Genomic DNA, 21,050 nt, shown 5'->3' with positions numbered 1-21,050 from the left:
TTGAACGCTATTGTTAGTGATCGATGTCGTGTGGAAGCTGGAGCATGGACTGCTGTACTGATGATCAAAGTACACAGCAATGTCCAGAAAATGATCCCAAATATTCTCCAGAATGGGATCATATCACAGTGAGTTTGGCGAACCATGATAATCAGCGGTTCCTACTCTGTCTCTTGGTATAAAAATCATGATAGAAATTGCAGAAGAATAGGTCGATCAAAGTAAAAAAATCGGAGCCTGAAGTGGAGCTGCCAAATAGTAGCGCTGCCACTAAAATCAAAATGTTGCGTTCTACCAGTACATGAATTTGGAAATGTACATCCCCAACATCTGCCAGACATCATACATACACCTATGGCGCATTGCCGCAATTTGGCAGATGCTTACAACTCGGGCAGCAGAACAACTCCTACACGCATTCATCATTTCTAGATTTTATTTCTGTAATATTTTACTCTATGGTCAAACTGCATGTTTTGCTGATGGATCAGATCCCCCCCCCCCTTTTCCATTCCCCCTTCTGCGCATTCTGGTATAATATGGGTGGAGATGTTTACACCAAACCACCAAAACTTTAACAAAATGCAGGAGGGGTCCAAAGTCCATAGGTCAAAAAGCATAAGGACACAATTCCCAACGTATTGGTTACCAGTCACCAATAACATATGGTGTCAAACTCACTCAACTTGAACATACATGTACTTAGCTGATCTCTCTATAACAAAAATCTAAGTAGGCCCTCAAATTTGGAGTATTCTGGCTGGGAGGATTGAAGACAAACTGAAAATACAATGTACGGAGATAAAAAAATCCTATTGGAGTTGCTCTGCCCGTTGCCATATTGAGGACCATTCAAAAGTAGGTAGGTTGGTTGGTTGTCATCATGATGTATTTAACACCCCCTCCCCCCCCCCCCCCCCCCCGAAGAGTTAAAAAATAATAAACAAAAAAATGTGTTTAACAATTCCATTTTACTTGACATCTGCTCAATTGTGCCCCCTCCCCCCCCAAAAAAAATCCTGCTTGTGCCACTGTCGTTGACCCCAATGTGAAACAAATCACTCTATCCTTGAAGAAGTTCAAGCAATCTATCTTGACTACCTACTGTTATTGACCCTGCACTATACAACATTGACCTCGCTCCACCCATGAGTCTAAATGGGTACCTGACCAGAATGTGCTGACCTTGAGCTGCTGCAGAAAAATGGTCTCATGCACTGATGAACATGGGTTATAATGAGCACTTTGTATCCTTTGGCAAAGGCACTTTATAAATACATGCACCAGTTAGGCCTACTATTGTTATTATGGGACATGCAGTGGGCACAGATGGTGTAGATTGGGCAACTTTTTCAGTGAGCCTTTGTGCATGCGCAAGAATTGTTATGCAAAGGTAAGTAAACGGAGGTGAGCTGTTTTCTGTAAAGGAATGAAAATTCATAGGACTAAGTTACTATTTTAAGGGATCAAAGTCTTTTATTTGTGATTGTTCAAATATGTTTTGCATCTTCTAAGCAATAAAACTATGATGCTCCTTTGTAAAATGTTCAGTTCCCATGAATGATTACCTTGGCAAACACTTTCGCTGTGTAGACTAACTGTCTTACTCTTGGATCAATCTTGGAGTACACATACAGCATGCGTGTGTTGGCCTGTGCAAGGCAGTTGTAGAGACTGATGTCAACATCTATTTTCATGTATGGATCAACAAACTTGACAATAGGCACTTTTGCTGTTGAGATTGGGATGATATGATGCAGGTTCGAGTGTCTTTTCAACTTTTTAGCAAGGTCTTCAATGATGTTTGGAATGTCTATGTCCTGAAAACAGAAAAACAAATAAAAGAAGGCAACACTGAATACAAAGGGAAACCTTCCAATCTAAAATTACATTATATAAACAATTGGCCCCCCCCCCCAAATTCCGTAAAAAAAAAATTGCACTAGCAAAATGTAAAAATGTGACTACATGCGAATGGTCTCCCCCTAAATAAATAGTTGTGAGAAGGGTGCATTTTTACACTTTTAGTTAATATAGTGTGCCTGATTGTAGGCGCTCCCCTTTGAAAATATGGCACGAGCATGGGTGCAGTGACAGCGCAGCGGCAGCAACTAGATCGAGTAATTGGGCTTGACAGGGGCGTATAGAGAGCGAGTTGAACGCATCGTAAGCGCGAGATGAGCACAGTATGAGTGTAGCTTGAGCTTCTTTGAGACAGAAAGTTGTCATTTTCTTGCGTCCTTGCTGCGATTGTTAAATTTATGAAATATTTTTGGTCGCCGTAAAGTCTCCTATGAGAGCGCATGTAATGTGACAGGCCCTTAATTTCAGGCATGCTACAAAGTCATTAAAAAAAAATAATTGAACCAATATCACACAATACGTAAATGAAAACATGTAAATGAGATGCTCAGTATATTATGGTTTGCAAGTGAGAAGTCTTATAAGGCACAAAATACTTAATGGAGTACTACTTCCGTTTCTCATCAAGGTTACAAATTTCACTACAAGAGTTGTCGAGTCTTTTTTCTGGATATAAATACTGTACCAACCTCTGCAGTTTGAATGTGTCGGAATTTCAAGCAGATGTCCATGTCACTGTTTGCAAACCCAAACCCATTTCTTGAAGACCCAAACAGCTCAAGTGTGGCGTCTTGGTATCCATGCTTGCGTATAGTATTCTCGTATGAAACAATAGCTTTGTCTCGCTGTACAAGGGCCCAGTCTTTCAGACAGAATTGATCTGTACACAACAAATAACATGCATATTGCATTAATATATATTAGTCTTGCTATACAGTTGGGAATTTTTTGAGACATTTTGACTGACACTTTTAATAAATGAAATGACAAGTCACTGGTATGCTCATGTTACATTACAATATGACACTAAGGAAATGTCACTGGTTTAGTCACACTGGTTAATTATCTGTTTACATTTAGTGCACCATAGAAGAGGCAGTAGATAGTCTTCCAGGGGTGAAGGTAAGAAGTCCTTAGATTTTACTGAACAATTTGCAGAGACCAACCACCAAATTACAGGTTCCAGTACCACTCAATATCATTTCAAAATGATTGCAGCAAAAGGCACTTAAAAAAAAAAATGCAACAAGTCATTTTTTTGTGTCACCTAAATGAAGTTTTGGGGGACACTTACCAGTCCTAAATTCTGTATCCCCATGTGTTAATTTTTTTTAACAAAAAATGTATAACTTCTACATGCTTTCATGGATTTTGATGAAACTTAGATACAGTGACCGTACCCTTGGGTGGAAAGACACAATTCTTCATCTGATTACTGAGGTCAAAGGTCATGTAGGGGTCATTTCAGGTCGTTGTTTAAATATATATGCACAAAATTGGCCTTTTTTAAGAACACATAAAATATAGGGATCGACCCCGAAAAAAAGATGACACATGCGATCGCGGATCACTTGTTTTTTTTTTAAATGGTTGCTATACTATAGAGTGAAAAAAAGTGAATGTGTGGGTATACATGTAAACGGTCATGTGGGGTAGCGGGAACAAAGGGTAACTATAGGGATGAAAGTACCCCGTAAGTCAGTCTTTAGAAATCTCAGTATCCCACATGTGAAATGTTATGGAGTTTCAGATTTCTATAGAAAACAAAGAACAATAGTAGGGAAGTAAAGGTGATTAGTGGCACCAAATAACTACTAACTACCCATTTGGCAAGATATATGGGCGGGGTGTCACCGCGTTATGGGGAAGTTTTTATTGATAGGGAAATTAGGACCGAGTTATGGGGACTTTCTGCCTTTCCTACAACGTCTTCGGTCCCCATAATACCTTGGGACAACACGTGAGTAGTCCCCAGAGTTACAGAACAAGAATGTGTGGGCGGGCCATCACCTTATTATGGGGAAGTTTTTTTATCGTTAGGGTAATTAAGATCGAGTTGTGGTGACTTTCTGCTGTCCCCACAGCGTCTTCAGTCCCCATAGTACCATTGGAAAGACTTGTGTGTAGTCCTGAAGTTATGGAACAAGAATGTGTGTGTGTGTGTGTTTGACTTTACGATAGAGGACAGACACACAAAAGGAGCTCCTTTCAGTCCTTGAGCATTGGCTCTTTTGTTGAAAACGGTCCTCGATCAATGTGCTTAGTCTATGGGAGGGTGTTATATTACAGGGACAAAGCCAAACACAAAGCATTGTCCTTGTGCGTATAGAAAAACACGACTGTCTGGGCGTGTTTACATGTGTTCACATTTAAATCGGAAAAATTGAACAAAAGAGGACATAGGGTCCACGATTGACCAACGATCCATTTTTGATGTGTGTAAACAAAATATGGGAGGGCTTCCTAAAAAGCTAGAGTATAAAGAAAAGAGGGACAATAGGGGTCCATGATCGAAGATGTTTACACACTTGTGTGTGCAAGTTCATCAGAGCCCCCCTCCCCCCCCCCCCCTTCCCCAAGCTGCATCCAAAAGGGCGAACAAAAGCTACTGTCATTGCTCTGCTGAAGAATTTTTTTAAATATTAAAAAAAAAAAAAAATGCGCAAAAATAAAACTTATTTAATTTGAATTTATCCATTATCATTCAGGGTGTGAGCAACCGCTGATAAAAATAGCTGAAAACAGCTGAAAAAAGGTGTAAAAAAGCTGAACTTTGGAAATCTCCTATACTTTTATACACAGCAAGTGAGGGAAAAAAGCTCAAATCCAAAATCAAAAAAGCTGAAATCAGCTTTAAAGCTGATAGTCCGAGAGCCCAGTTAGGTTTAATTAGAATATCGCGCACACAAGGTTTGATGGTGGCAGCGAGTAGGTGGGGGTGTCCAATCTTCAAAACCGTCATTCTTAAGTGTCACACCCCGTGCGTTTGGGAGCGGGCACTGCCTAAAGACCCCCCAAAATTGACTTTTAATTAGAATATCGGGCACAAGCACAGTTCCCATGCAAAAAGATATTAGCTAATTAGCTTTTAGTGAAGGTTTCGCTCTTGTGCTCAAAATTCTTATTAACGGTAACTAATTAGCGCTAATTAGGCCATTCTTAAGTATGGAATGCACGGGATTTCTCATTTTTAAGTTATTGGTCATTGATAAGTTAATCGAATAGTATCTTTTTGCGTTGGAACCGTGCTTGTGCCCGATATTCTAATTAAAAGTCAATTTTGGGGGGTCTTTAGGCGTTGCCCTCTCCCAAAACGCACGGGGTGTGACACTTAAGAATGACGATTTTGAAGGTTGGACACCCCCATCTACTCGCTGCCACCATCAAACCTTTTGTGCGCGCGATATTCTAATTAAACCTCACTGGGCTCTCGGAATACAAGATTTCATACTCCTGATCGTTCCACATGAAATGCCATTGTTTTCTTCAATTTTTTTAACTATTTGAAATTTTACAGTTCAACTGCCTCATCTTGAGGGAAAAAACTAAAACCCTTGGTACTTCATAGAATGCACTACACTACTTCATGCAATGCACACAAACCTATTAATTACAAACCTTCGACAAATCTACATAAGACATCAATTCTCCTCAGGAAGGCTTTAGCCATGGGAGGTAATGATACCAGCTTGGGAAGAGTATCATCTGGGCACTCCTGCAGATACATGCACACAGTTAAGAAAATCATCAAAATCACAAAAATGTTATACCTCTTTAAATGATGCAACATTATCATAAGAGATGAGGCATAATACATTTGCTAAAACATATTAGCAGCACAAGGAATGTGTAGAGATGTAATGAAACTATAACTTATTAGGACCAAGAATCTATTCCTTGCAGAATCTAATTTTTTTTTGTCATGGTAACATTTTACGTCCTGCTAATACTTTACACACATGAATATGTCTGCGTTATATCAAAAGCAAAAATTGTTTAACTCTATTAACAACAACAACACAATGTATGGCAAAATCGGCAATGTGGCAGTACTGTTGACAGACAATTAATTAAAAACAAAAACTTCATGAACCTAACGAAAAAGGAAGGTTTTGAGTTAAGGTCAAAGGTTGACAACAGCCCAGGATTTCCCTAAAAAGGATAAAACTTATGGCAAGGTCTAACAATTTGTGAACTTTAAGTCAGGCAATAATAACAACAATTTAAAACAGGAATAATTTAGAATTAATTAAATCAATGAGATACCAGTAGGGTACTGCACTGTTCTTAAATCTACTTGTTCAACATTGCAACTGAGGAACACTGCACATTACGTAGCACTCTGTTATTTGTGGGGCGAGAAGGGATGATATTACTCAGCTTAGAATTTGCTTTCAGGTCTGTGGCAAATTTAAGGCACAACTTAGTGTGTCTGTCACTCAAGGTAGGTATTCTGAGGGTATCTAGGGCATGTTGATAATGATTACAATCAGAGCCAAGTATAAGTTTGAGTGAACGTACACTTTCAAGAAGATTTAAATGGTTATTCCGCTGTTCCAGAGTGAAACCCTCCATTTGCTCGTTGTAATATTGGACCAGTGTGGGTTCAACTCCTATGACAAGCAGTTTTGTGATAGCAAAGTAGTGGTCTTGTAAAAGCCTTACTGAAGTCGGTTAAGATAAATGTGGATGTTGTTTTAGCTTTCTCTGCATGCTGGAGCAACATATGCAGCAAGTCAACAAATCCCTTGCGATTTCCAAACTGGTGTTGATCTTTGTTAGGTGCCAAGTCCTCTAAGGTCCATCTGGCAACAAACCCTTCAAGGACTTTGGCAAAATGGTCCGTGAGAGCAATCGGCCTTAACTTGTCAGCCACAGCCGGGGATGTTTTGGGAATTGGAACAATGATGGCTCTTTTCCACAGGTCAGGAACCACTCCACATGAATTGAATTGAATATGTGGGCCAGGGAAGCACTCAGTTCATACGCGAACTCCCTGATAATGCAAGCGGGTACATTACCCGGTCCACTTGATTTGCCAATTTTGACAGGTTTTAGTTGATGGTACACCTCCCAGGGTTGGACGTTGGGAGGGGGTACTTGTGGTGGTAGATATGCAGGTAGTTGAGCTGTATCAACAGGCTGAAGATCGTCAGTGACAGCCATCAGTAACTTGTTGATATGGTTAGCTACCTGGACTGGGCTCGTTAGGTCTTTGTCTGGCACACTAATTGTTGCTCCCACCTGATGACCATGAGTAATGGCTTTTACTCCTCTGTACCATCCAGCTGGGTAAGATGCCTTGTGTGTCTGTATTCTGGTGATGTAGTGTTTCTTTGTAGCAAGGCGTATGGCTTGGATGACTTTGTTTTTTAGTTGTTTCCATGTTCTATGTTGTTTATGATGGAAGGCGTCTTGTCGCTTCCCAATGGTGATTTGATTGCAGGGTTCATCCATGGTATGTCCTGCGAGTGCAATTTGGTGGTGTTAGTTGGGAGGTAGTGGTCCAAAGCCCAGTTCAACACTTCATAGAAGGCCTCACATTGCTGGTTAGGTTTAGTAGCCCTCAGGGCAGTTGACTAGTCATAATTGCAAATCCACATCCCAAACTGACGAATGTCTGAATCATGTAGTGGTCTTGTAATTTGTGTTCCATTACAGCAAGTAAATTGCCATTCTCCATACAAACGATCAGCACTGAAACACGCGCTGTGTTACACACACAGATGGGTATAGGCTAATGCATACACCCTCTACTTACTGAAACCACAACTCCTAAAAGAAACGTGTTCTGAACATAGTAACTGTACCCCCATGTAAATAAAGTATGTCTGCTTGCTGCAGAAACCAAATATTTCTGCTTGTGGAAACATTTTAGGTATGTACCCAAAGCAACAACTTTTGCACCTCGGCACACTGACTCTGTCCGCACATCCATTAACAATCCATGCTTTTGAAGCGGCCGATTCGCTCCACCAGATGGCCTCCGGAGTGGTCACTCACAAAGTTTATTCATAAAGTAACTGCACAGCTAGTTGCTGTCAACTATAGTGAATACTCAAAACCAAATTTGAATGAAATTCACATAAATATACTGTATGTACCTGTGCACTATTCATAAACCACTAATCAATCTGAAGTTGATCGACTGTATAATCGACCGATGACCCAATTTTGGCTTGTGTGTGTGCGGTGGGCGCATGGTGCAACTAGCCACGCGCGTGCAGCTAGCTCTTCACGCACAGTACTGCTTGCTGATTGGCTAATCGTTATTTGTTTACTGCGTATGCATGCGGTTAAATCAGGTAACTGCATGATCGCTAAATGATTATTCATTATTTCCCAAAACACTGCGCGTTGTAATTGGCTGTATCTAAATGAAGTGATGATATCATAGCTCATTAAAGTTTGTCACCTAGCCTGTGCGTACTTATTGTAATGCTAGTGGTATTTTCGTTCTTTCTATGTTGAACAGGCGACCATAAGATTGCATTATGGTCACTTTTTCCAAGCTGGCACACATGTGGGGTTGCTTGATAGGTTTGTGATAATTTTGTCCAGGGTTCTGTTTTCCCTAGTTGGTTTGTAACAATCTGTTTCAACTTTGGGTCGGTGAGCAATAACTTTATATCAAGTTAATTGAAGTCTCCAATAATTGCAATACCTGCATGTGGGTAGTTGCCATGGGCGTCGCGAGGGGGGGCACGGGGGGGGGGGGGGGGGGCGCTTGCCCCCCCCCTAGAAGAAAAAAAAAGAACAAAAAAAAGAAGAAAAAAAGAACAAGAAAAAAGAAAAGAAAAAGAGGCGCGAAGTCATAGTGGTGTAAATTTAATGAGTTGGGGGGGGGGGCAAAATGTCTCTGCCCCCTAAAACTGAGAAATTTGAGAAAATGTTGAGAAATACAGGTATTTTTTGCAAAAATATGTTTTGCCCCCCTCTAGCAAAAATCATGGCGATGCCCATGGTAGTTGCTAAGAATGTTGTCTGGATCAGAACTGTTTTCCATGGTGAGGTTGGAGCAGAGGTTCCAACGGGTGATTTTCAAAAGATAGTTGGTATGATTTCTCCTGGACGTACATGTATAAAACATAAGGTCTGAGTCTCTCCCAGAATGCCTCTATTTCCTCTCAGCTTGACGTTGTGATCTTTTTCGCAGCTTTTATTTCATCATTAAACCAGGGTAAGAGACCTGACTGAAATGGTTTTAGTTTGTATGGGAGCATGATGATCAAGTAACTCAGCCAAAGAAAATACACCATTCAATGCAAATCTTCCATCAACGGCAGGTGTATGATTAATGAGATGTGTACATGCAGGAATGCGGTTCTAGCCATCTCCCAGTACATAGTATTGTTGGAGTCGAGTCCTCAAAGCCGAGTACTCCGAGTACTTTAGGGGCCGAGTCCAAGTACACTGTGGCGAGTCCAAGTCCAAAGCACCAAGTCCGAGTACTTGGCCGAGTCCGACTACCTAAGTCGGAGTCCGAGTACAATGCCAATAAAAAAAGTAGTGTTAAAAACACAAATGCCCCGCAACCCTGACTGTTCCCATGACATAACACCACTCTATTAACATCAACTTGCCTGGGACACATGGAACGTTTATAGACATCGTTACTGGTTTTTTTAGGTTATATATGTAACTAGAAATGTGTTTGTGGACAAACACTGAGCTGTTTCGACCATTTTAGCAATAACTGCCATAAAGGAGTTTCATCCAAGTGGAATGTACATGAACATGAGTATTCTATATGTGGTGGTCTAAGTGTCGATCTGCTGTAAAAAATGTGGGGTGTTGAACGAAAACATTTGTTATCCTTTGGAAAATGGAGTGCATGTAGTGAAATTAAGTGCAACATACAAGTAGCCTGGTTAGGAGACTAGCAGAATTTGGGGAATTTCCTTGGTGAGGAATGATGTCACATGACACATGATCACGTCATTATGATGTCATGATTCGGGATGAATCTTCAGATAGTGGTCTAAGTGTGTGCCTGGTTTGAAGTCGATCGGATTTTTTTTTTATGTCATTCTTGGTGATTAGAAGAAAATATTAAAATTTAAAAAAATATTAAAAAATGAGATGATGTATCTGATGATGTCACTTCAGATTTTGAATGATTTTATCAGTACCTACCTACCCACCAAGTTTCATAAGGATTAGAAATTTAAATCAATCACGTTTTTGATAATGTCATGATGACGTCACACATTTTTCAAAATTTTGTGTATCTATCTATGACTTAGCAAATCTATAACAACACCAATTTTGAATTTACCATGTTCTGCTGATGAGATTTGACTGAAAGGTCCAAGAATTGAATAATTCATATATCCTCATAATTCATATAACGATGAAGTCATCGTGACGTCACTGCAATTTTTGTCTATAACACGTCCCGGAATACATGCATACCGAGTTTGAACCCAATCGCACTTCCGGTTCTGTAGATGTAGGGCCCTAAAATATGCACTTTTAGGATGAGGTCACGTGACACGTGATGACGTCATAATGACGTCATGATTCGGCCTGAATCTTCAGATGGTGGTCTAAGAATGTGCTATGTTTGAAGTTGATTGGATCGTACGGTATTTCATGTAATTTTTGGTAATTAGAAAAAAATATTAAATTTTAAAAATTATTAAAAAATCAGATGATGACGTCACGATGACGTCAATTCAGAGTTTGAATGATTTTATCAGTACCTACCTACCCACCCACCACGTTTCGTAAGGATCAGACATACCCTTATATGTGAATAAAAACAAGCACATTTTTGATGACGTCATGATGGCGTCACACATTTTACAAAATGTTGTGCATCTATCTATTACCTAATAAACCTTTAAAAAAAAAATTCGAATTTACCACGTTCCATTGATGAGATACGAGTAAAAGGTCCAAAAATTGAATAATTCATATCAAATCAAATGATGACATCATCGTGACGTCACTGCAATTTTTGTCTATAACACGTCCCGGAATACCTGCATACCAAATTTGAAGCTAATCAGACTTCCGATTCTGTAGATCTAGGGCCTTAAAGTATGCACTTTCATGATGACGTCACCTGACACGTGATGACGTTATGATGACGTCATGATTCGGCATACATCTTCAGATGGTGGTCTAAGTGTGTGCCAGGTTTGAAGTCGATCGAATTTGAAAAAAGTCCCAAAGTCTTGTGTACTACGAAACACGTGTTATCCTTTGGGATAGAACAAGAAATTGTTTTTTTTACAAAAACAAGAGCAGTTTTGGTGTGTACACCCAAACAGCTAATTATTGATTCCTATGATCCCAGCATAATTTGTTTTTTTTTGTGTGCTTTTCTGTTGGGAAGCAGGGGCGTAGCACGGTCATTTTTATTGAGGGGGTAAACATTTTTGAAAAGGGCACTTGCACATCCGATGTGAAATGTAGATAGGTTTTTTTCTCCGGACACTTGGCCTCCGTAACATCAAAAAAAAGGGGGGGGGGCTGGTACCATCTGTCGATGGGGGCGCTGTTCAAAACCGACAATTATGCACACAAAGGGCCAATATATGGTGCTTTTCAGGGCGATACATGTGCAAAATTCTGAAAAAGGCGCCCAAAACGGCAGATGCCACAAAAAAGGGCACCACTTCTTTTTTGAAAAGGGCACTTCTTCACAAAAAAAGGGCACTTCGTAAAAAAAGGGCACTCTTTACAAATTATTGGGGGGGGGGGGGTAAGCCCGTTGAAAATAGGGCATTAGAATTGAAAAGGGCAGTCTTTACAAAAATATTGGGGGGGTAAATACCCCCCTTACCACCCCCCCCCCCCCCCCCCCACTACGCCTATGGAAAGTCATTGTATGTCATTGTATGTGACTGGATATTTTCAGTCTTAAGCGAGACATTTCTCAAAGATGAATCCTTGGAGCATATAATGCTTTGAGCATAAGGCCTACATGGAAATAAGAATTTTAAACAATCAAAAGAAAATATGTTTATTTGAATAAGCTTGAGTTATCATCATGACATTCTTTTGTTTTTAATAATGAGAACGCATGGCCTATGGAGTCTGAAAGTGACTCAAAATCCTAAGAACAACCCATGGAGCTGCACATACATGTACTATGGTGTAAGTCTCAAGTTGAATAGTAATACATGTGCATGTTGAGAAAACTTTTTCTGTTGTTTTAATCATAATAAACGCCCCCTGCCCAAAAATTATCAGATCACCACCAATGGAAAAAAAAGCATTACAGCCCATGCTTGTTGTTTCAACTGATAACATTTAGACGTGGAAAAGATTACAAACTTGGAAAAGCATGTAGAAAAAGACATAAAAATATGTTGGCCTCCATACTGAACGAGAATACGCATTACAAAATAGTGCTGATTCAGCATGACTCAGCACTTTTTAAATGATGGCTCCCATGGCCGTCAAGGGCTAGATCTGTGATGCTCCAATATACACATTTGTTGATATGATATTGGTCTATCTCTGTACCACATTTGGCATTGTTATCATAAAAATCACAATAGATTTCCTATGCCACCCACTATACAGCCGATTTGAGTGATTTACGGGTAGGGTAAGCAAAAATGGCTATTGCGAGCCAAATTTTTAAGACGGAAAGCTTATCAACCATTCAAATTAAAGCTTGTAGTGTAAGGCAGTTTTTTAATTACAAAGAAAGTGTATATCTTAAGAACAAATACGAGTTTCAAACTCATTTCTGTCCCCAATCAGGGCAAAGTCACAGGATTTGGGGGTGTCCGCAAAGCAATACACCCCCTGCAAACACGAATGCGGATAAACTTGGGGACCAACCATATTTTTTCTTGTTTACCCATCCTATCAGGATGGTAAAAAGTTGGTCATGATGGGACCATTTTTGAGAGAGCAGTGGCCCAAAATATGATTTAAGCTGTTTCTCAAAAAATAAGCCCCCAAAATATTAGTTTTTTGGAGCTGGAAGGCAAAAGTACCGGCTGTGCAACTTAGAGCAGCATTTTCGGATGTCACAAAGTACCCTACAACTGAAAATAATATTAAGATTAATCATACAATTTTGCAAGTAAATGGCCTTATCCCAGGGACTAAAGCAAGGAGTCACTCTATTATCCTCCGCACAAGTAAGACCAGGGGACCAAAAACAAAATAATTGCAGGTGCGATAGATCAGGCTGCAAACAGTGAATGTGCCTATTATTCATTGTTTTCTCAGAGTTGTAACCAAGTCATTTTTTCCAAGTCAAGTCAAGTCCCAAGTCAAATTTAAGCAAGTCAAGTCAAGTCCCAAGTCAATTTTTTTCAAGTCAAGTCAAGTCTCGAGTCATTTTTTTTTTTAAATATTAGATGCACATACTACGTACGGGAACCAGTTTATGTGTTCGAAGACGGAGCCGGAGTAGAGATGGGAATGGGGTTTATCCAGCCATATGGTTGCGAAGGCAAAGCGTCAGTTGTCAAGGAAAGTTAATCCGATTACGTACTAAGACACTGTAACAGAGCATTGAAATTCGTGAGCCCCCAAAACATGGCCTTTTGAACGTTGCATTTCTCAGAAAATATGCTCGGTATGATTGAAATGTTACATTCTAATTGAAGAAGAAATTCTAAACTTCATGTCAGTGAAAAACATTGCCGTCATCGATGCCGAAACATCAATACTGGCTACAGTCAAAGCTGCCTTCAAGTATGGAAGAAATCGTTCGAAAACTTCCCCAAATGTTATGTATTTATCCCAATTTCTAGGAATTTATCCCAGTTGTTATTTCACGAGCAGTTGAACACTTCTATCATCCAAGTATATTCTGAATTTCAGCTTAATCTGTTGTTGCAGACGCTAATGTTACAGCTTGAATCATCTCCATGGAAAATTCCGAAGAGGATCAGAAAAATTATTTGCCCGACCCAACCCACGTGCATTGTTCAGCAAAGCGCCGCACAGTGGGCCAGAGTGGAAATCAAAGTGCCAAAATTATATTTCAACATATTTTTGATGAAAATTAGACTTCTAGGGGTTTCGAACCCGTAGAATTTAATGGTCATGTATTTAAACGTCCATGACGTCATCATAGTCCTAAGTCATGATTGGTCGGTGGTAGTTTTATTATAACTACTAATATGCATAGGTCCAGTGCATGCAATTTTTTTTCAAATTTTTTGTCTAACCTAGGCATATCAAAGAAACTTCTGTGAACAAATTTTTGAGATGCAAAGTGTGTTATCATGAAGCAAAACAGAATTGACGATTATTGTACTTACTGCTTATGATGAATCTATATCTGAAGTATCACTGTGCTCTGTGTTACTGTCAGGAGTGTCATGGTCCGAGCCTTTAAGCATATCTTTGACTTCACATGGAAGAGGTCTTGATTGTCGTGTCGTCATTGATCTGCTGCTGATGACAATGTCCCCTGTCACCATGAGGCGATGAAATACATTGCTCATAGTGTCCACTCTGGATGTTTTCGAACATGCCTCAGCCTGAATAATTTGTTGTCTTTATTTCTGGCTTCTTGAGCTTCCTCACTCATCATGCCGAAAGGAAGCACAGAAGATGACAATATGCCAGCCCCATGAATGAGCAGAACGTGAACACTTACTGGCATTTTATACCAAGGGTATAGTTCAATTAGTAGCTTAGCTGTCTCCGTGCAATATGCACCAAATTTGACGAGGTCCAAGGGAAGTTTGCATGAGAGGGCGACAAGGATCATGTGCAGCCTGTGGATGAGGTTTGCATCGAGTCCACAAATTACCGCAAACATGTTCTCTGCCTGGAATGCTCTTTGTGCAGTGTTTCCATCTTTTGTGTTGCCAGCTCCTTGCTTTGGCTCATCGACTTTAAGTCCAAGTTCAGATTTGAAACCATCATGAATTTCCTTCTTTCTGCTTGCAAGCAATGCCTTATCAGATTCAGACTGCACACACCACTTTAGAATGGGAAGTCGATATGCAATATGAATAAGCATCTCGAAACATCTAATCCATTTATGGAGTGGTGAGAGTCCGTACTCGTATCTCTCTTTAACTGGGCAAGGTAGCTCTGTTAGGTTAATAAATTGTTTTTAATAGGCGTTGCCCCACAAATATAACATCTCATAGAGGATTGGGTTGAAGTCAGAGCATTTATTACCTTTTGGTCCACCATGGTGAGGTGCAAATCATACTTTACTTGCATGTCTGTTTGTCTGTTTTGATCCTCTTCCAGCTCGTACCCTTTTTCTAGAGTTACACTAATAGGTTGGAGCTTCTTTATTTCCTCATTTATGCAACGACATTCCTCCTGGCTCAACTCAGTAGTTTCCTTTTTAAACTGTAGGTGGATGGGCTGGCAAAATTGGGTGGTAGAAGGAACAGGGTTCTGCCATAAAATCTGATCCTTGGTTTTTAATTGTAGTGGCACAAGAGTAGTACAAAACATACTGGCATCTGATTAATCAAAAGAGAAAATTGTTGTTTATATTCGCTGTGTCCTGATGCTCCGTCAAAGCCCCACTTGCACACCAAATCACATGATAATTGTGCACCTTTCTCAAGACCCTTCGACGACTTCAGTAATAGCCTCTTTCTGTTCCTGGATGATTCTGAGTGCGGTGTGATCAAGGAGACTCTGCAGAGGCACTTGTGCTGAATCCTCCATGATTGAAATATCATTTGGGTAGCACTTCTTTTTGGCTTCTCTGACTTCGTTGTAGGATGGATATATGTTCACATTTTTTCGTTTGGCTGCAGATCGTACCATTTGGTAAGATTGTTTGGTCATTCCAGTTTCTACCATCAATGATAAGGCCTCATCTGTTGAGAAATTCTCTTGCTTCTTGGGTGGCTGAGATATGAGCTTTCTCATCTTGGCTGGTTTTGACGGAGACATCATAAACTTTATTTACCTTTCTTTAATAATAGACATAATTTCCAGCGCCTTGAGTACCTAATTGTTGGTAGATACGTGCGCTATATAAGACTCGGATATTATTATTATTATTGCAAATTGCAGAAAATACTTAAGGTCGCGATTCTTTCCGTATGCACCCTGTGATGCTGCATAAAGAAGTTCACCTGGCTCTTTCTGAGTGAGAAGTTCACGTGCTTTTCTTTGTCGTGATCTGTTTGAAAGCGATTGCCAGTCTTTTGGGGGACGTCCTGCAATGGATTGCTGTTGCAATACCTGGGACTGATTGGGCACAAGGATCATCAATTGTAGCACTCTACATCAACAAATGCTCAAAGTCATCAGGGAGTGATAAGGTTTGCTCCAGCCACTCTGAATTTTTGTTCAACAAGTTTGTTACAGTACGCTGACTTCTGTTCCACCTTTCTTTCACTCGATAGAGAAATACCCTAACAGTTCCGATAATCTGCTGTTTGAGGCCATCAGAAACATCCGACGTATTATTACCATTAGATTGAAAAATAAAATCGAGGCATTTATTGCAAGACGCTTTTATATTAAAGATCAAACCAGAAGATTGTACAAGTTCAATCAACTGCCTTCCGGATATATTAGAGGATGCCATTCTGATGCTTGCTGAAAAGATTTCTAGAACTTACTGTTGATCGAAGAAGCACTTTGTGATGTCGTTGACCGAAAAACAGTAGCTTTAAACTAATGGCATTCACATGAAGGATTAAAGACAACATGCGTATTGGGTTTCAAGGCGCGTGTTGACAAATAAAGCCGGTGTAAGCCGGTATAGGCGCTCATAAATCAGAATATATCTTACAATCAGGCACAAACGGGCAGCTAATTTTGGTACCAAAGTGAAGAGGAGACTATGGGGACCAAGTTAGTATAAAAATTGAGGCGGGAATCCACGGAAATGTAAACTTCTTCTCTTACTTGATAAAAAAAGACCTGTTTTTAACATTTTGTTGACAATTTCTAACCTCCGTTGTAGTCAGATTCAATTTCTAAATGTTTAAAACCCCGATATTGTTAAAGTATAACTTGTGGAAAGTAGATCAACACATTTTTGGGTAAATAAATGTTTTCTAAAATATCGTTATTTTGTGTTAAACAAATGTACCCACTTCTCACTTTTTAGCCTAATTTAGGAACTTTTTTTGCGTTCAAAAATGAGGAAAAATACTTTAAAGTTTTTCCAAAGAGAAATATTTTCAAAAAGTGTTTGTGGGGGTCTAATCTTTCAAGAAAACATTGTTTAAAGTTGAACGGTCACATACCCGAATCACTATTTTGGCGCACTTTGATCTCATTCTGGCCCACTGTGCCCCGTAGGCGCTACAGCTGACCGATTTCGGCCAAGCAATAACGTATGGTAGATTAGCATATTCATTAGCGTCACTCGGCCTGACATGGCATGGGTCTCGGTATCAACCAATGGAAACCGGCAAAAAGGGTGATATTTGTTAATTAACAACTCGTGAAGGAGGCTTTTAACCTATTGTTTACTGCACACCGTAATGGATAGGAACCTCATTAATATTCGTGAGGCTTGAAAAGATTGATCGATATTGCGCACGCCAATGTTTTTTTCATAATTTTCAAAATTGCACGTAGCGAGGCCTATTTTTCCAATTTCAACGAAAAGTAATGAACATATCACAGCAACTTTTAACACATACCTGGATCATTATAGGGGAAATAAATCCTGAAAGTTGCATGAAGATACGGTCTTCCAAACGGGAGAAATTAATTTTTGAAGATTTCACCCGGCAACGTGAACATGTCTGTGCACATGTACAGTAGCTTCATTCAAAATAAAGTGTTACGTAAGCTTTAGAAATCGCCCTTCGCAACCGTATGGCTGTATCAAAGTGGCATCATGTAAGGAGATTAAAAGAACAATATTACATTTATATTTAACAATTATTGAGCATTCGCTGTGTGAACATTTCGCCTGTTGGGTGTAGGTTGCTTCTTCGTCAGCTGTTCGGACATATACGTCCAATTCAAGGATCTTTGTCATATAGCGAATGCCCAACATAGAGTATACATAGAGTTTGGCTAACAAATGGCTAACGAATGTGACGACGGGGACTTGGAGAGCGTATTTATGGGTCAGCGGAGACACGTCACGTGACTGGCCGCAGCACGCTAGGCATACGCTGGCCATTCGTTGCGTATGTTCAGCATTCGTTGGATGGACGCTACGCATGTGCTGTCATTTGTTACTATGGACGCTAGTTATATGCTCAGCATTTGTTCCTCATTCGTTGGGCATTCGTCTTATACGTCAGGAGTTCGCTAAAAAAAAAAGAAGATTTGGGCCGAGAATTTGAGCGTATCTGGACTTTGCCAAATTTCGAGAGAAAAATTCAGTACACTAGGCATAAGTTAGCTCTATTCGCTACTATGTGACAGGGGCTTAACAACGGATGGTACTCAGACTATGCACGGCACAAACTTCACCTCGCATGCACGAGGTCGGGTATGATACGTTGTCCATAACACACGCATAGTACTAGTCATGTACATGACGTGTGGCAGGCTTAGGATGCCCAGCTATCGCGTGCTGGTTGCTAATTCGCTATGTATATCTGCATTCTTTTCAACCGACTATGCTAGTACGCATGAACGCCCAGAGGTTTGTGTTTTTTTGGTAACTTTAAGAAACATGTTAATGTCAGCAAGTCAAATTTATTTGAGTCAAAGCAAGTTCCAAGTCATATTTTTTTTCAAGTCAAGTCAAGTCTCAAGTCAAAAAATAGCGTATTGAGTCCGGCTTGAGTCCGAATCAGCGACTCAAGTCAACAACACTGGTTTTTCTTGATATCAAGTGTCATCCTTATGGCCTTTAACTTATACATGGAGATAATCGATACATCGAATATATGGATTTCCGATATATCAATTATTGAAATTCTGATATCGACGAACCCTAGTTCGCATCCAATTGTCAGTGCGATTACAAGGTTGAAGGATCACGTATCCCTGGAAAAAGAAATGACTGTGCAAGTTACCCATCAAGGTTCCTGAAATACTGTAGTGTAACTTGAGTTATTGTGATGAAATCATTCCTAGGTTTTTGCAATATGTTTCAATTTTTCCAGAAAATATTTGTTTAAATCCCCTTTTAAACCGCCATTGTTATTGGACGGAACCATGCACTGTCAGGATAAGGTGAATTTAGCATGTTAAGTGAACTGTTTTATACTGACACCGAAATTGTTTTTATCTGGAGCATTCATCCCCAAAATTCTGAAAAGCTTGAGGTCAAAGCCATCTTAAAATAACGTCAGAGTGACATACACAGGCAGTCGGGTAGGAACAGATGATGTCAACATATCGGTAGTCCGAGTCACACTCACTGTACTACTCTTCCAGTCAATGTCCTCACAGGGTCACATGAATAATGTTCATACCTTATGCTCTGTTTCCTAAATCTGATAAACTGCTTGAAGAGACCAGTACTTTCAATCAAATGTTATGGGGAAAAGATGGATAATTGCATGTAAGCTACACGAACATGCCAGTTCTGCAAACTAAATTGCCATCCTTTGATCTTCACTTCAAAAAGATTCTATCCAAACAGTTTCAATTTTTTTTTTATAAAAGGCACAATCTTAAGAAAATGAACAAATACTTACTGCAACTTTATGTCCTTCTTTTCCGCAACCATTGCAAATGACGACGACTTTTATGCCACCAGTTAGAATCTTTTCATTAAATGCATATCTGAAATGATGATGGCAGAGAGAAATCTCAGACTTGCTCATGTCTGTCTGTGTATCAACTTCAACAATGCTTTTCACCTGTTGCTGCCTCATAACGTCATCCCCGCATCCAGCTGAACAATACTGTTTGTCTGGTACAATGCAATTTTGCAAACGCGCAGTATTTAAATGTCCATCAAGAAGGTCAACATCACTTGTTGAACCATCCTTTTCAGTGGAATCAGTAACTAGCGAATCCTCAATATCAGAGTCACTTCCAATGGTACTTTTCCTGCAAGCAGACTCCAGCTCCGAATCATTCCCTGACTTTCCTTTCAGTTTTGCTGATACAGACTTGGTAGAGTCCTTGGAAGGTGGCAACTGTAAGTTTCTTGAAAGACCACTCATCATTGATATTGTTGGTATAGCCCTGCTCACACCTGTGTTACCGATAGGTATTTGTTCAAGGTTAGCTATCTCATCTTTAGTGTCCAATTCAATGCATTGCTTGGTGGTTTGAATACTTGTATTCATGGTATCCACATTCTTGGTCACTGTATCCTCTGAGCTTTTTCTGTTGGTCTGGATGGCCTTTGAACTGTCAATTCTAGCATTTGTTGTCTTGGTTGCTTTTGAACCACTCACAGCATTACTTCTACATGTACATGCAGCCTTCTGTGGTTTGCCAAAATAAAGCAAAGCCTGTTGAAGTCGGTCAATCAGGTACTGAAAAACAGTGTTGGAGCTAAGTGACTTGGCAATATTCTTCTTGTTGATGGCAATGGGATCTAAGGAACACAAAACAGAAACTAAAAAGTAAAATGTTACTCAAGAATTATCAACTACTTAGATAAACAATCTGATAATAGATCTTTTGTCTATCTAAATTTTTGGAAGTAATTTTGATGGAATGAGTAAGGTTTATACTTGCCTAGTTGGAGGTTTCAAATAAAAGTTAAAAAGTTTAAAATTTAAGATAAAATGACCCCATTCGACTTTTATTGATCAATATGCATGGGCGTCGCGAGGGGGAGGCAAGGGGGGGGGGCGCTTGCCTGCCCCCCCCCCCCCCCAGAAAAGCAACCAAAAAACAGAACTATTTAAGTATTGGGCCGTATGTATAATAACTAGCATGTGCTTTTACTACCTATTTTTAAGCATTTACTTGCATTTGTATGCATAAAAATGAAGTAAAAAGATTTTTTTTTTTTAATTAGCTTTTAGCAAATGCTTTCCAGTAAAAGCATTTGCTAAAAGCTAATTAAAAAAATAAATAATACTTTTTAGCTTGTGCAAGACTAGAAGTGTTTACTTCATTTTGTATGAATGAAAAGGAGTAAAGTTAATAAACTACTTTTAATTAATACCACACACTTTATTTTGAATAACACTATGCGAAATTCAAAAATTTTTTATTAATAATTCCATGACTAGAAGAAACAATACTTTCGCATTTTGCGCACCAGGGGCCCTCGAGAAGGAAAATTAACGTGAAAAAGTCAAAGTTTTTGAAATTGGAATTGCATGTGTGGAAACTGAAAAATCGCATGACTTAAAGGAAAATATCGTGTCAAAATTAACCTCTCACTT

The 21,050-nt window shown here is 39.6% G+C and overlaps 1 protein-coding gene across 1 annotated transcript in view; it reads right to left on the bottom strand.

Annotated features, from left to right (window-relative positions):
- Positions 1 to 21,050, bottom strand: part of LOC119728253 (terminal uridylyltransferase 4-like) — a 147,765-nt gene that overhangs the window by 103,463 nt on the left and 23,252 nt on the right. Inside the window, exons 4-7 of the mRNA XM_038200407.1 lie at positions 19,395 to 20,248; positions 5,482 to 5,578; positions 2,553 to 2,743; positions 1,569 to 1,820 (exon numbers count right to left, since the gene is read on the bottom strand). Of these exons, the coding sequence (XP_038056335.1) occupies positions 1,569 to 1,820; positions 2,553 to 2,743; positions 5,482 to 5,578; positions 19,395 to 20,248 (1,394 nt within the window). The remainder of the gene's footprint in view (positions 1 to 1,568; positions 1,821 to 2,552; positions 2,744 to 5,481; positions 5,579 to 19,394; positions 20,249 to 21,050) is intronic.

This window comes from Patiria miniata, unplaced genomic scaffold (assembly GCF_015706575.1).
Source record: "Patiria miniata isolate m_02_andy unplaced genomic scaffold, ASM1570657v1 HiC_scaffold_20, whole genome shotgun sequence".
NCBI lineage: Eukaryota > Metazoa > Echinodermata > Asteroidea > Valvatida > Asterinidae > Patiria > Patiria miniata.
Note: the sequence above shows the minus strand (reverse complement) of the source record. Positions and strands in the feature narration are given on the sequence as shown.